We start from the raw sequence: 16413 nt of genomic DNA on the forward strand, positions 1-16413 counted from the left end.
AAAACAGCAAACTCAAAGCAAGGAAAAAACACAGCAAGCCCCAAAATAAAATGCATGAATTGCTTTGGTCCCTTCCCAAATGGGGACATGGAAACAGCACATCAAGGAAGGTGAAGAAATGATTCAGCATTAAATGGGAAAAGCTGCCCCAAGGTCCCAGGCTTAGAAGTCAGGGGAACAGTGCCCACATGTGTCAGGACACGGTCACGCGTGTCAGAGGACACGTCCTGTGAGCTCCCCCACATCCCTTCTCAGGCATCTCACAAGTACAGCCACTGCTACTGACTGATATAAAAGTGAATACTAGCAAGGGTTGATTCATTTCATGGCAATTCCTATAATGTAAAACATTTCTATGGGCATAAATCCCAAACTTCAGTGTTCTGGCTTAATTTAATTACACTGAAACTTTTCATTTCTGTAACAGGCTTTAAGCTTTAATTTTCTTAGTTTTTGTCAGATATGTGGGCAACAATATAATCGCACAGAACAAAGCTACAAATGCATGAATTACGAAGGGTTGACCTTTCCCTCTCGTTGCGTCTTGCTTTGAAAATCTGCTCACTCCACACCACAGATTATATGCAGGAGTCATCGTTTTGTGAAGCACATAATCTATTTAGCCGGCTTTCAAGTAGTCAAGTCACATCGTGCGACAACGCTTGGAAGCCATTACAGCCCATTCATGGGCTATCGTGCCCAGCATGCTAACGAGCCCAAGCCCTTCACCTCAGCTGGGGAGCCGGGATGGGAACACCCAAGGTGGAGGCGAGACACCGGCGCAGGGACCAGTGCTGTGCATGCCGTGCCTTTAAGAATAATGCCATCCTGGGCTATCATCAGCATACATCCGAAAAAAGACCTGAATAAAACGCAGTGATGCTTAGGATTTGATTCAAAATATCTGGAGGAGGAAAAAGATGAACAACAGCCGGTAAGTTGTGAGGCCGGATGCTGGGCGCCTGGGCGCACGTTACACCTTTCTCTACACTTTTCTGCATGTTTGAAAATTTCCCCAATTTAAAGACAAAGCATCTTGAATCCTTAAGTAGAGCTGAACTAACCCTCACTCCTATCTCATGAAACTGGAGCCACTAGAGCAGCTCCAAGCAGAAGACAATGTTGATTTGGCAAGGGAGCTCACAGATGAGCCTCCAAGGTCCTCCTCAGAGGAAAACCGGCCCCTCCCCACCCCCCACTGTGCCAGGATCAAGCAACCCAAGCCAAGCCCAGGAGCACTGGGCAGCTTCCCCGTGAACCTCACCCTTCACCTCCCTTGGCTCAAGTGACCTGCACACGTGTGCTACTGCTCCCGCCTCCTTCTCTGCACCACCCCTGGAAGCCAAGTGCTGGACTAGAACATCCGTACATTTTCCATTTATTTAACGATCAGGCATCAGGGATGTGCCTGGAGCCAGGCGCTGCTGGAAGGGGCAGCATCAGAGGAACAAACAAGAGGAACAGGCCCCACTGGGAAAGCTCTCATTCCAGGGAGGGACCACAGACAACGGCGAGCACAAGGAAAGAGACCACATCACTTCTCGAAGTCACTTCTCCCGAGGGTAGTGCCTGGCGGGGAGGGGGTGGGGGCGGTGTGGGCAGGCATCATGCAATCCCTGAGGGCCCAGGGGGAACCAGCAGGTTGGACTCTCTGTGAGCACAGGGTGGCAATGACAGCAGTCACTGTGTCCTACTGCAGCCTGGTTCCACCCATGCTGGGGCCAAACAACTCCTTTTATCCCAAAAGACACAGCCCCTGTGGTAGCCCAATAAATGCAGCTGAGTGCATCCTGACTTTCCATGTCTTCAAAGTGAGAGAAAGCAGAAAAGCAGAGCTGAAAACAGCCAGGCCAAAGCCAGCAGGAACGGAGAGAGGAATGGCATCAGTATTGGGATTCATGGCTAGCCTCGTGCTAACCAGCTCTTTCCACTGGCTCTGAAGGGAGACTCTCAGAGCCAGGAAATGTAGTTGCGATCAATGTAGACAGAAAAAGATATTTACAGCAAAACCACTAGAGCATTTCTTGTGGTGAGTGCAGAAACACACATACACACACACACACACACGGACAAGTCACTTGGGAACCTCACCTGTACCCTGGACCCCCAGGGAGGAACCCAGAGGACCCACGTGGTGACAAGTCCTGACCAGAACCTCAACAGATGCTGGCTAAGGGCTGGCACACCCAGTGGCATGTGCAGCGAAACTCAGCCGAATCTACTTCTAAAGATGTGGACACACAGAGAGTTGGCGTGACAGATGCCACTGGGACAGGGGAACAGGACAAAGGGTGGCATTTCTTATAAATTAACAAGCAACAGAACAAAGCACGAGAAGCAGCCATCATATCTCACCAGAAAACAGTTTGGCTTTAAATATTTATACCCGGGTGACGCAGGACATTTTGCAAAAATAATGACATCTCTGTGAGAACAGACAGGGCAGAGGACCTCATCTGATGAGTCTTTTTTGACGGGGAGGTAAGAGCAGACGACGGCTCTGGAGGAGCAGAGAACTTCTTCTAAAGAAAAAACAATAAGGCTGTCTCGTCCGTCCTTGCCCAAAAAGGCACTTCACAGTCAGAGCCTGGAGCGGGGCCGTGTTCACGCTGGCCGATGCACCGTGCAACACTTCTAGGCGATCACTGAGTGTGCACGGGCCCATCTGGCCTGTCCATCAGGGCTCTGACAACGCCGACTGACTGTCAATTCTGCAGTGGCTTCTAAGGCATGCGCTTCCAACTAACTCAGGCTTATTTTGCCCAGGATAATTTAGGATTCATCTATTTCATACAATCTCACTTATTATGTTGGGGACAACTCGCTATTAGCACCAAGCAGCTTAAAGGTTTCAACACATCACAGTACCCAATGACTCCTTATGGAACACAGCTAAGTATATTTATTGACGTGCATGCTGTATATTTCCAAAGCACTACAAGACCGAAGTGAACACAGAAATGGGGCATAGTAAAAGAGGAAGCACCCACGCTGACATAATCGCCAACAAAAAAAAGTGCAAACTTTCCATCAGTTTGAAAAAGTTTCCGGGGCCGGCGCTGTGGCTCACTAGGCTAATCCTCCACCTGCGGTGTCGGCACCCCATATGGGCGCCGGGTTCTAGTCCCAGTTGGGGCGCCGGATTCTGTCCCAGTTGCTCCTCTTCCAGTCTAGCTCTCTGCTGTGGCTGAAGGCAGTGGAGGATGGCCCAAGTGCTTGGGCCCTGCACCCCATGGGAGACCAGGAGGAAGCACCTGGCGCCTGGCTTTGGATCAGTGCAGCGCCGGCTGTAGTGGCCATTTGGGGGGTGAACCAATGGAAGGAAGACCTTTCTCTCTGTCTCTCTCTCACTCTCTATAACTCTACCTTTCCAAAAAAAAGTTTCCACAACAAAAAAGTTTTCAATCAAATGTAATTTTGAAACATTCCCTTTTAATATTTTTCAAATGAACCTTTTATGTCTTAGATTCTTATTAAAGGGAATGAAATGACATGCAAAACCAAGCTGTCACAAAGGAATACTGAACAACTCATATATGTAAATATGTCCCCCAAAAAGTCTTCAGTGTAAAACCATTCAATAAAAGTGATTCAGAATTCATTTAAAATTTGCGGGATGTTACTATTCATTGACAGTTGATACCCGCTGGCAGCTGAACTCAATGAGATGATGATGGTGAGGACAGTGTGAGTGCATGTGTAATATGCATGCACATGTGTGTATGTATGCATGCATACATGTGTATATGTGTGTACATGCATGTGTAAGCATGTGTGCATGAACTGGGGTGCACACATATGCATGCACATGTGTATGTGTGCTTGCATGTATGTGTGCATGTGTGTACTTGTATGTGTGTGTGTGCATTGGCGTGCACACACATGCATGTACATGTGTATGTGTGCCTGCATATGTATGCACATGTGTGCATGTAAGTGTGCATGCATTGGTGTGCAAACATGTATGCATGCACATATGTGTACCTGCATGTGTGTGCACACGTGTGCACGTGTGTGGTTGTGTGTGCATGCATTGGTGTGCACACGTATATGTGTGTACCTGCATGCTTGTGTACATGTGTGTGTGCAATTATGTGTGTATGTGTGCCTGCATGTGTGTGCGCACGTGTGTATGTGTGCATGCGTTTGTGCATGTATGTGTGCATACATTGGCGTGCACACATATATGCATGCACACGTATATGTGTGTATCTGCATGCTTGTGTGCAATTATGTGTGTGAGTGTGTGCATACATTGGTGTGTGCACATATATGCATGCATACGTATATGTGTGTACCTGCATGCTTGTGTACATGTGTGTGCGATTATGTGTGTGTTTGTGTGTGCATGCATTGGTGTGCACACACACATATGCGTGCACGTGTGACATGGCACTGGATGACAGGGACACCTGTAACCAGGTAGGAAACTGCAGCAACTTCACTTCCCCTACCATGAAGTTCAGTGGACACGAGCCCCGAAACACCCCCATGCTTCGGAGGAGACCTGGGGAGTGGGCAAGGGAAGGCGGGCCCTCCAGAGAAAGCCCAGGCCAGGGACAGCCAGGAGCAATGGCTCCGGGGAGCTTCAGCTGACGTCTCTGGTGGAGGTGAGAAACCGACTTCTGCCAGGGAGGATTCTACTGGGGGAGCTACAGGAGGCCGCCCCCTTCCTGCCTTCAGTCCTCTCTCGGGAGCAGCCTCTCCACCCAATGTACACCCCGACATGTTCTCCAGCACGAGCCTCAGCAACAAGTGGACAATGCAGCAGTGCTTTCCGTAAAATGAAACCAAGAGGTAAGGACTGAGATCAGTGGGCAAATACAGAGCCCAGCAGCCCTTGGGGCTCAGCCAGACACTGGGTGCAGCCAGGAACTCACTGAGCCCCGACTTCTGCACCCTTGAGACAGCCCCGCAGACACACAACCCACGACGAGGACAAAGCAGATGAATGGCCGGGCCAAGGCAGTGTCTGGCCACAAATGGAACAGAATAAATCAGTGCCTCTCCGCTGGGGAGCCACGCAGCAGGCCTCACGTTTGCCTCAAATAAATGAGGGAGGCTGCGGAATTATGCAAAGGTTTTAAGCTTTCAATAAAACTGCTTGACAAGTGTAAAATATTAATTCAATCTGTCCAAATAGAAAGAAAATGATTAATAAAAAGGGTGGGGAGATAGCATGGGGAAATATAAGGTGTTCCACAGCATACAGGAGTTGAAGAATCATTAAAATTCTTATTATTTTGAGCAGGCTTTGATGAAAGCCTGTCAAAGAATGTGAAGTCAGAATAAGGCAGAACCATTATTTCTAAATTTAAAGAAAACTTGAATTCTTCCCTTGCAATCATCTCCTGGAAGTAGGGGACTGCCTCCCCAGGACAGAAGCCCACGATTCGCAGGGGACAATGGACACTGATTACCCCTGGGGTTGGCGCACCTGAATTACAGACAGCGCACTCTCACCTCCACTTTCCAGTGATCTATTACCTACACTGTATGTCAATTACCACTCTCTCTTGGAAGGGCTAAATCTTCCTGTCTTGCAATGAAACTGTTTTAATTAGTTGCAACCTCCACACCTTCCGGCCAGGAGGGGAGAAGGCAGGGGCGCCGAAGCCTGCAGACGACGAGAACGATGTGCGGCCACACTCACCGTGCTGGGTGAAGAGGTCGGTGTGCACGATCTCGATCAGGCAGCAGAGCTTCCGGAAGGTCAGCAGGCCCACGGGGACGTTCAGGATGAATTCCGTGAACATTTTGCTGCAGACAACACGAGAGGAGCATTTCAGGGTGTGCGGCACAAGGCTCCCAGGCTGCTACGAGACAAGGCCATTAAACGGCCACCAGCAGGTTGGACAAGTCCCACAATACAGGCCACGAATGTCAGCCCAAAAAAATTAATAAATGATGTTTCAAAACGCTGCTTTTCACTTCACAGCCACAGATGGCTCTAATCCAAAAGAGAGATCACAGCAAGTGCTGGGGAGGACGCAAGCAAACAGGAACAATGCAGCTGGGAACAGAAGCTGGGGTGGCCTCCTGGAGAAACAACTGGGCACTTCCCTTCCTCGAAACGTTCACCACGGATACCGTGTCCCCCAGCAGTTCACTCCCAGTTATACCAAAGAAGCATGAAAACACACATCCACACGGAAACCTGGACACGAACCCATGCGGCATCACTCAGTATTCAAATGGCAGAAATAATCCAAATAGCCACCAAATGGTGAACGGCTAATAAATAAAATGGAGTTTATCCATAGAGTTTATTCACAAAAGGAAGGGAGCGTGGACACGCCTACCTCTGTGACACTCAAACGCAAGGTAAAGCTACAGAGAAGGAAATCAGATCAGCAATGAGGCAGGAACGGAAAGGACTAGGAGGGGGCACACGGGTCTTAGCGGGGAATTAACAAGGTCGTAACACTGGACTCCGTGGTGACGGCTGCACATCTCTGCCAACACACTAGAAAGCACTGCACTGAACACTCTAAAGCCAGCGACTTTACACCACGTAAATAATAAACCAATACAGCTGTCGTAGAAAGTTTACTCTTACAGATGGAAAACAGACTGGTGAGAGAATATTCGATGAGAGGCTCTGGTTAGTCATTAAAGAAATGCAAATTAAGATGCTGAAACGCTGTTCAATCAATCACATCAACAAAATTCTACAAAGGGTAATTCTGGGGCCAGCGCTGTCCCCTGGGAGGCCAACATCCCCTCGTGGAGGGCAGCTGGAGTCCAGGCTGCTCTACCTCCCACCCGCTCCCTGCTAAGGCAGCTGGGAAACAGAAAATGAGGATGGCTTGGTTCCTGACCCCCTGCAGTCGTGTGGGATGCCTGGATGGAGCTCCTGCCCCTGGCTTCAGGCTGGTCAAACCCCAACTACTGTGTCCAACTGGGAAGTCAACCAGCATATAGAGGATTTCTCTCCCTCCCTCCCTCCCTCCCTCTCTCTCTCTCTTTCTGTGTATGTGTCTGTTAACCCAACTTTTAAATAAGTCTTTTAAAAAATGACACTTCTAAGGACCGCACTGTGGTGTAGCAGGTAAAGCCGCTGTCTGTGGTGCCAGCATCCCATATGGGTGCTTGTTGGAGTCCCGGCTGCTCCATTTCCAATCCAGCTCTCTGCCGTGGCCTGGGAAAGCAGTGGAAGACGGGCAAGTCCTTGAGCCCCTGCACCTGCATGGGAGACCTGGAGGAAGCACTTCCCGTGTTTACTCCATGGATCTTTACACCCGTGGGCTGATGTAGCATCTGTTATCAGGCTGGTCGCACTTGTCCGTAACGACTCTGCCGGTGAGTGGCAGTAATTCCAGGCGAACCTTGGCTTCTGGTGATGAAGAGGAGCCCTCTAACCTCATACTGCCCGATGCATGTGACGTTGTGTGCAGTTTTGTATTACCTAGGATGCTAGGATAAAATCCTCTGTACATGTATTGTCCCATGTGTCCTTATTTTATACTATCTGGATACACGGAGAAGTGGGATACTTGGTCTTGCATTTTCTTAAATATTTCCGGTAGACACCATCAGTTGCCCTAACAAGTTCCCAAGGGCTGAAGCTACAGACATTTTTCAGAGCACTTGGTAACAAACAAACGTCAAGGAGACGGCCCCACAAAGACCAAGTGGACAAACTCACTGCCCATGGCCCATTGCTTCCTCCTTTTCTTGTTGAAGGCCTGCGAAGTGCTAACAGCATTGCTGGGGCCCCAGGAGCAGACGATAAACGCTGGCCTGCGGGACACTAAGTCCTCGGGCACATCAGAGCCCAGTAACTGATGAGGGACGTGGCTCCCAGGAGAGGCAGCCCTGCAGTTCCAGGGCAAGAGTGACCTGGGCCGGCCGTGAAGCACGGGGTGAGGCGGTCACTCTATACTCAGCTTGACTCATGGGCAGCAAGTGACACTCATGGATCGCTAGGGGAGCTGCTCCCTGGGCTATGCAAACAGTGCCACCACCTGCAGCCAGCACCTTGTGTCGGATCAGAATCAAAACATACAGCGGATGCGGCTGAGCTGGCGCCGGACAGCTTTGCACGCCATCTTCCCACAGCAGTGCGTACAGAGTGCAGAGACGGCCACAGACGGAAGCTAACTGCCTGGGATGCTGGAAGGAGCAGTCCCCAGCCCAGCTCCTCTCAGTGCCTAGCAACCAGCCTCCTCATGGCTGGCCTGGTTTGGTTTTGTAATTATTTCCTTATACAACTACGTCAGGTTCTTCCTTCTGAGGGTCACAGCCCCTCACTGGGGATTTCACAGAGAACTCTCTCCTGCTGCAGAAGCAGTAGGCGGCACCCAATGAACATGCAAACATCTACACTAAGATGTTGGGGAGCTCAAAACCAAAGCAAAGCCAGCAACACTGAATTCAGGGGCAGGCGTTTGGCCCGGGAGTTACAACACCACTTCAGACACCTGTGTCCCCTGGCGGAGGGCACCTGACTCCAGCTCCAGCTCCTGACTCCAGCTTCCTGCCAATGCAGACTCGGAGGCAGCTGTGCTGGCGTAAGGGACTGCATGCCCAACACCCACGTGGGAAGCCCAGACTGGGTTCCCGGCTATCAACTTCCGTCCCTTCGCTGCAGGCATCTGGGAGCAAACCAGCAGATAGGAGCCCTTTTCTGTGTTTCTCTGAATCTGTTTCTCTCTCTCTCCCTCCCTCTGTCTGCTTCTCAAATAAATAATTTTTAAAAATGACTGCTTGATTAGAAAAAAGATTAAATTCAAACTCTAAAGAATGCAAAACAGCCAATTGGTATTACACACCTATGAGGCCATAAACAATGTTCGAAGGAAAATACTGTGATGGTTGACAGGTGCATTGTTGATGTACACTGCCACAGGTGCCACCAACATCACACACCGCAGAGCAAGGCAGGGCATGGCCGTGTGCAGACATGGGACAGAGCCCCAGGACCCCATCAGCTAAGCACACGGAGAGGAAGACGTGTCTCCCTTGCGTATACAATTACCTGAGCTCTTTGGGATCAAACACCAATTTCACATCATTGACGATCGTCGGCAAGTATTTCAATGCTGCCCCCTGCAAACCAAGAACAGAGAAGAAGGCTGAGCCAGTTGTTAACGCAGACTTGTAACTCCTCTGCAGAACCACAGGAAGTCCGAGACGAGGGCGGGCACTTCAGATGGAGGGCTGACCAAGAACACAATCCCTGATGCACAGAGAGCGGTCGCGTCTCGCATGGTGGACACGTGAGAGCACAGACGGGGCAGCCTCTTGGCACAGCGGTGGAAGGACCACCCGGGACGCCGGCATCCACGCTCCCAGTGCTCTGCCTATCCCAGCTTCCTGACAACGCAGGGCCCGGGAGGCAGCGGTGACGGCTCAAGCAGCCGAGCGTCTGCCCCGGACCGAGTGCCTGGCTCCCGCTTCAGCCTGGCCCAACCCGGGCTTTGCGGGACATCTGGAGAGTGAGCCGCCAGGCAGGAGGACTCCATCCGTCTCTCTCTCCACCACAGATACTTCGTTAGTACTATTGGAAAGTGACATTTATCTCCTGCCGCCCAGGTGCCCACACTGCCTGCTCAGTGTGTCCATGACTTTCACGTCTACATGGAAAGCTCTGTGAAAGCAAAAGGCAGGCCTGGCCCCTCCATTAAACCCACCATAGCTCTTCCAACCCAACGGCTGAAATGAAGGTCGCTTCCATTCCAAATATGGCTTCCTGTGTATCTGCTGCGTTTCCCCTAACAAGGAATCACTGTGGCCTTGAGGACGTTGTCATCCGGCTGCAGATTCTGCACCTTTGAGAAAACCTGCACCCTGAGAAAAAGTCACGGCGGTAACGATGGCTCCCACGGGTGCCACACACCGCACTAGAACTGCATGCTTTTGGCTGATGTTTTAAAGATTTATTTATTTATTTGAAAGGCAGAGATACAGAGAGGCAGAGGCAGAGGCAGAGAGATACAGAGAGGCAGAGGCAGAGAGATACAGAGAGGCAGAGGCAGAGAGAGAGAGAGAGAGAGGTCCTCCATCCGCTGGTTCACTTCTCAAATGGCCAAAATGGCTGGAGTTGCACCTATCCAAAGCCAGGAGCCAGGAGCTTCTTCCAGGTCTCCCACAAGGGTGCAGGGTCCCAAGGACTTGGGCCATCATCTACTGTTTTCCCTGGTCATAGCTGGGAGCCGGATCAGAAGCGGAGCAGCCGGGACTCAAACCAGCACCCATATGGGATGCTGGCACTGCAGGCGGCAGCTTTACCCGCTACGCCACAGCGCCGGCCCTGCATTTTATTGTTAATCCAAAGGCACCTCCTACAGGGAGTCAGTCGTTTTGGGAGGAATGGAAACTGCCTCTGCCCTAGTCACACAGCTAGTACTGAACCAACCTAGAATTACAGGGTGGACCAGAAGAGGCTGGGACTGGGTCCCTGTGGCTGTACCCTGTTGGGGAAAGATGCTGCATTTTAAACGCTTGCTTGTATTTGCGACTCGAAGGAATTCCGTGTACCAGAGTGGGCTCCACCTCCTCAATGAAATCGGAAACCAACGCATGTTGGGGGGTGCATGAGGGCTCAGACCAGAACTCAAAAGGAAGCCGGATGACACCAGCACCTCTGGAACAGGCAGACCCAGACCCAAAGCAGTGTGGTCAACGGACTGACAGCCCGGACACACTGTCCTGCCCAACATCACCAAATACACCCCAGTCCACACGTGCCCACGACACAGTAGCTCTGGGTGCACCAGACTTTCAATGAAGAACTTAAAACTACGAAACTTCGAGAAGAAAATGCTATGGCTCGGGGCTAAGCAAACAGGACCACCTATGAAAGGATAAGGTAACATGAAGATCTTCGGCCCTTTGAAGGCAATGCTTAGAAAACAAACACAAGCCACACCCAGGGAGAAAGTGATTGCAAACCACACACCTGGAAAATTTGTGCATGGAGACTACACCGGGAACTCTGAAAATTCAGGAACAAGAAACCCTAACCCTAACCCTAACCCTAACCCTAACCCTCCCCTCCAACCCTGCCGCCAAGTAAGACACAGGCCACAGACCGGAGCAGACACTGCTCCCAAGGAGATGTACCGTTGGCAAGTAAGCCCTTGCAAAGAGGGCAGCGCCATCGCTCACCAGGGAAAAGCAAACAAAACCCTCAAGGCGATGCCACTGACACCTCTCAGAACTGCTAAGAAACAAGAAGGAAGAAGAGCCTGCCCCTGCGCTGGGCTGGCCTGGGCTGCAGTATGAGAAACTCCAGAAGAGAGCTTGGAGGTTTCCGACAGCGACACGCACTCCAAGTACTGACCCCGGCAACTGCAGCCCTGGGCGTCAACTCACGTGAAAGGAGAACTCGAACGCACGCCAGCCCCGCACGCACCTGCTCCCAGCAGCCTTATCCGAAGGGCCCACGACCAGAAATGACTCAGAGTCCCTCAGGGGTGTCCCTAGAGGGAACACAACCAGTCGCATAAAAGGAGCAAACCCTGCTACACACAACCCGACGACCTCCACGCTCCCCGAGAAATGAAACAAATGAAATCAAATGCCACCTTCTGCGTGATCCCCTGGTCCTAACACTCGGGAAAAGGCCAGCGACCGGGGTAGGGAACACAGCAGTGGCTGCCCTGAGGTGGACATGGGGGGCGGAGGAGCTGGGAGTTGACCATACACTCCCAGAGCTAAAATGTGGACAAGAAGAAAAAGTGCATTTTACCGTAGGCAAACTTTACCTTCATTTAAAACCAACTGAAATCCTATCACCTGATCTACTCCCATACCTGGAAACTGTCTGAAAGGTTGGAGAGAACGGTGTCCCAGCCGCCAAGCAGAGCGTTTCAAACCACGTCAGCTGAATCCCAGTCACCTAATGCCAGAAACTGGAATACTCTCCACGTGCCTCCACGTGTGCAGGTCTCTGTGTGTGCTGCCATGGACACTTTAGTCCTGTGACATCCACAGGGGAAAGGCCTTTTATTAACCCCGTTTACAGGTGAGAAGTGGAGGCACACACACAAAAAAGGTGCAGCCATCTGCCCAGATTGGTACTGTCAGGACCTGGAGCTACTCTGTCCGCCTGCAAAGTCAGTCACGTACAACCCCAAGGCTCAACCCGCCACAGTCAGGATGACACGGACAAGGAGGCACCACCCGCCTGGGGAGGCACCCACCTGCCAGGGCTGCTGCTCTTCCAGGCCCGAACCCCTTGCTTCAGGGTCCACCAGATCAAGGGGTTCCAATCCCCTCCCTTGAGAAGCGCTGGCAAAGAGCTTTCAAGAGAAATAATTTCATTCTGATTTCAAATGTTCTGCTTCAACTACTTCAGAGTTGCTTTGAAAAACTGAAAAATATTTATCATGGCGTTCAGTAATGGGCATTTGCCCAGGCTGACCGCTCAGTCTCCTCAAATGTCTCATTGAGTCTGTGAGTGTCCAGAGGATAAGAGAGGCAGTGGCTTCCCGCGTTGTCTCCTGCGCCTGACAGCTTCACCCGCCTGCCGGGCCTTGCAAACACCACTTGCTGGGGACCGGGCAGATGGCAACAAACAGCTCAGGCCTGGCTGGCCGCCTTCCACTGGGCCCCTCCAGCCACCGGGCACTGCACAGGCCAGGACAGTGGGAGGGCGGGGCAGGTCTCCCAAGCCTTCCCCTGTGGGGCCTGCCCACACTCCTGGCACCCAGAGCCCGGTTAGCCAGAATTCTGCTTGACAGGCGTCACGTCTCACAGTGGGTGAGGTTTCGAGAGCAGTCATGGCCCACCCATCAGAGGGCAGACAGGGTGCAGGGAGGCGCCCACCTTGCCCCTCGGGTCCAGCCCTGTTCTCCAGGTGAGCTGGGTGTCTCTCCTTCCACCCCACTTTCCCTGTGGCCTGGCCCACCATTTCACCTCTGTCCAGAGACAGGAGCAGGAAACCAGCTCAGCCATCCACCAGCCAAGCCAAAACAGCTTCTCCCCCTCTCTCTTTCCTCCCGTCACAGGGACCTCACGCCAGCCTCCCACCTCCAAAGGGTTCCACAGCCCCCTGGCCCACCCTCCTCTTTATCCTTGAGGATTCCCCAAACTGTGGGCCTGCCTTCCTGCCACTTCCTGCAGCCTGACCAAGGCCACAACTGGGAGTCCATTCCTGCCATGGCCACAGGGGCCTCAGTCTGTTCTGTGCCACCTCCGCGGGACAAGGCTGCCCCTTCACTGCCATGGTACCCATGACCTAGCCCCCAGATGACCACCTTCGCCTTCTTCCCAGCATCCCATGTGTGGCCCTATCCCTGGGATTCCTCCACTTACCCCTCGGGGACCTCACCCCTGCCAAGCTCTGACTCCTTCTAGTCACCACGTGGAGCCCACACGTTCTCCCAGGCGACACCCCCACACCCTCAGTGGCCAGCCACTGGATGCTGGCAGGCTGCCCCAGGCCCTGAAAATGCGACTGTGTGGGCTGGGCACCATCTCCACACCCTCCGTCCCCCATGCTTACAGCTCAGAGCTGCACCATGGAGACCCCCAATCCCCAGGCTGCACGGCAGAGGCCGGTACATCATGCCAGGGGGGTCCTTCCTCCCCTTGGACCAGTTCTAAGCAACAGAAAGCTCCGTCTATTTTAAATCAAGCTCCTGGTCCTCCCATCTTCTCTCTTCCTGCAAACACCTGGTGCCGGCCGCTGTTAGCTCCCGCTGCTCGGCTGCCAAGGCCCTCGCTGGGTCTCCTACCAGGGCTCCCTGCATCCACACGGATAATCTCAGATCCTTGCCTCACTGGACATCAGAGGAGCCTTCCTAAGATGCAAGCCTCATGTAGAGACCTGGGTGATAACCTCGGCTCTGGGACTGCAAGGGAACCTGCTCTGTATCCTCAGAGGCCACTAGGTTCTGGCTCCACCTCCCTGGGCCACACCCACCACAGGACTCTCTCAGGCCACACGGAGTAACTTCCAGGTCGGCCAGCTCGGAGGCTGTCCACGTGCCATTCCCCCAACCCAGCACCTGCCCCAAACACAGCAGCTAACCCGGTCCTAAGTCTCCAAGTCATCTTCCCCAGGACGCACAGGGGCTGGGCTCCCAGACACATTTCCGCTGTGTATGAGGTGACACAGTGAGCCCATTCAGACGGCCCCATCTCTGCCCTTGCAGACACACAGTGGGCCTCTGCTGCCCACTGACCAGGAGCCCTGAGCCACAGGATTTGCCAGCCTTAGCCAATGGGGAAAACTGATGCCTCTCTCCAGTGTGGCGGGCAGGCCAGGATGCACGGAGCTCAGACTTCCAGCCAGCTGCCCTCCACAGCCCTGTGCCACTCACTGTGTGTTGCTAAGGATCACAGCCAGCTTTGCCTGCCTCCTCCCCTGGCGCTGGGTCGGGGATTCCCAGCATCTGGGATTCTGCTCATGCTGACAGCAAAAGGCTGCTGCTTTCTCTGCAGAGTGGACGATTTCAGGAAATGTGAGTCTCTTTCAAGTGGAAGGAGCCAGGCCTTCAAGGGCTAGGGGCCTGCCAAGCAGGAGAGCCCAGCAGAGAAAGCGGAGGCAGCGGAGCTGTGCAGACATAGTGCTGGGCAGAATCTCATCTGCAGAAAGACGCTTCCAGAAATAAAAACCAGGGAGTGCACCGTGGAGAAATGTGGCCGGCACAATGCACAGGAGGTGGTGCCGGATGGGGGCAGGGCTCTGGGCCCACACTGGGTGCAAAGTTTGCCTCCACCACGTGCTGTGTGACACCAAGAGGGAGGTACTTCCAGCCAGTGCTCCCCAAGGACAGAACAATGGGGATTAACTGGACCATCTCAACGGCTGCTGGGAACATGAGGTGACAAACTGCACACAGGACATCGGCTCCAGACGTCAATGTGGATCTGGAGCTGATGGCCGCTGCTGCCACCAGTGGTGGTGGCAGGACAGCACAGGACACTTGCAAACATTAACCAAGAAAACCCGGCTGAGCACACCTCTCACCCTGCTTTTCCTTCACTTAGGAAGTGGCCCACGTGGTGGCAAATACCGAGTGACATCGGCCACCAATCGCAGAAGTCATGGAGAAGTAAACTGAGCCCCATCAAGGTTTCTGTTTTCCACTTTTGCTAGATTTTTTTTAACCTTTAATCAGTCAGTCCTGTATTTCAGCAAGGGCTGGCTCAGCATGCATCTGGCTCTACTGGGTTGTGGGTGGGGAACCAGGAGGCCAACACGTCTGCTTGGCTGGGGCCCTGTGGCATGCTGGGATGGCATCCCGTCAGTCAACTCACTGGCAATGTGGGGTGGGAGATGAGCCCTGGGGGAAGTCCCCAAGAGACAGAGCTGAGTGGGGATGGGCTCCTACCACCCCCGGGGCTAGGGGCCAGCGCCCACACTCTGTGCACAAACACACCTCTCCACCTGGCCCACACAAGAACAGAAACCGTGACACATTCACTGGTTTTAGCTACGTTTTTTTCACCTACTGTTCTTTAAGTCATAAGTGAACTTTGTCAAGTGAATGCTTACCTTTTTTTTTAAGTTTTTTTTTAATTTGACAGGTAGAGTTATAGGCAGTGAGAGAGAGACACAGAGAGAAAGGTCTTCCCTCCGTTGGTTCACCCCAAAATGGCTATCACGGCTGGCGCTGCGTCGATCCGAAGCCAGGAGCCAGGTGCCTCCTCCTGTTCTCCCATGCAGGTGCAGAGGCCAAGCACTTGGGCCATCCTCCACTGCCCAGAGAACTAGACTAGAAGAGCAGCAACCAGGACTAGAACCCGGTGCCCATATGGGATGCCGGCACCGCAGGTGGAGGATTAACCAAGTGAGCCACCGTGCCGGCCCCTGAACGCTTACTTTTTAAGCAGGTTGTTCTTTAGGAAGCCTAGCTAAGTATGCTCGATGGCAGTGTAAGTGCTGGCTTCTGCTTTTCTATCAACTTGGTAAAGCTTCCCTCTGTCCACTGGAGGCTGGGCAGGGCCAATTCTAAATGGACTTGGGTGTCCGGACAACCAACACATAGGCACTGACCCACTGACATGCCGAGAACACACACATGGACACGTGAACGCCTTAGGCATTAGGCAAAAACTGACATTACCATCGACACAACAGGGCCCTGACCACTGAGTGTGGAACGGAAGCCACTGACCACTGAGTGTGGAACGGAAGCCACGCACCACGGGACGACACCGCAGCAACACCGGAGGGAACCAGCCAGCGGTGAAGCTGCCTCCATGCACACCAAAGGAAGAGCCGGCCCCTGAGCGGCCTTCTTACAGACGGGCTCAACTCTGAACTGCCAGGCGACCGAGAACTCGGGGTGTTTAGCAATCACCATCTTAAGGGAGGAAAAGTGAGGTCAAACCTGACTCACATGAACAAGAGACACGGAATGAAACCAAGTTTTAGCGGGGAAGAAAGGAAATGCATAAAAGAACTAAGAAAGAGCAGAAAACGTTCAAATACTTCAGGTTTTAAAAAACTAAATA

At 52.6% G+C, this 16413-nt stretch overlaps 1 protein-coding gene across 13 annotated transcripts in view; it reads right to left on the reverse strand.

The window, feature by feature from the left end:
• DOCK1 (dedicator of cytokinesis 1) overlaps positions 1-16413 on the reverse strand; it is a 493657-nt gene that overhangs the window by 306598 nt on the left and 170646 nt on the right. For all 13 annotated transcript variants that reach the window (XM_051833503.3, XM_008274844.5, XM_089313822.1 and 10 more), the window contains exons 24-25: positions 8981-9051; positions 5654-5760 (exon numbers count right to left, since the gene is read on the reverse strand). In XM_051833503.3, the coding sequence (XP_051689463.3) occupies positions 5654-5760; positions 8981-9051 (178 nt within the window). The remainder of the gene's footprint in view (positions 1-5653; positions 5761-8980; positions 9052-16413) is intronic.

The sequence above is a fragment of the Oryctolagus cuniculus genome, chromosome 15 (genome assembly GCF_051225735.1).
Source record: "Oryctolagus cuniculus isolate XC-2025 breed Fujian yellow rabbit chromosome 15, ASM5122573v1, whole genome shotgun sequence".
NCBI lineage: Eukaryota > Metazoa > Chordata > Mammalia > Lagomorpha > Leporidae > Oryctolagus > Oryctolagus cuniculus.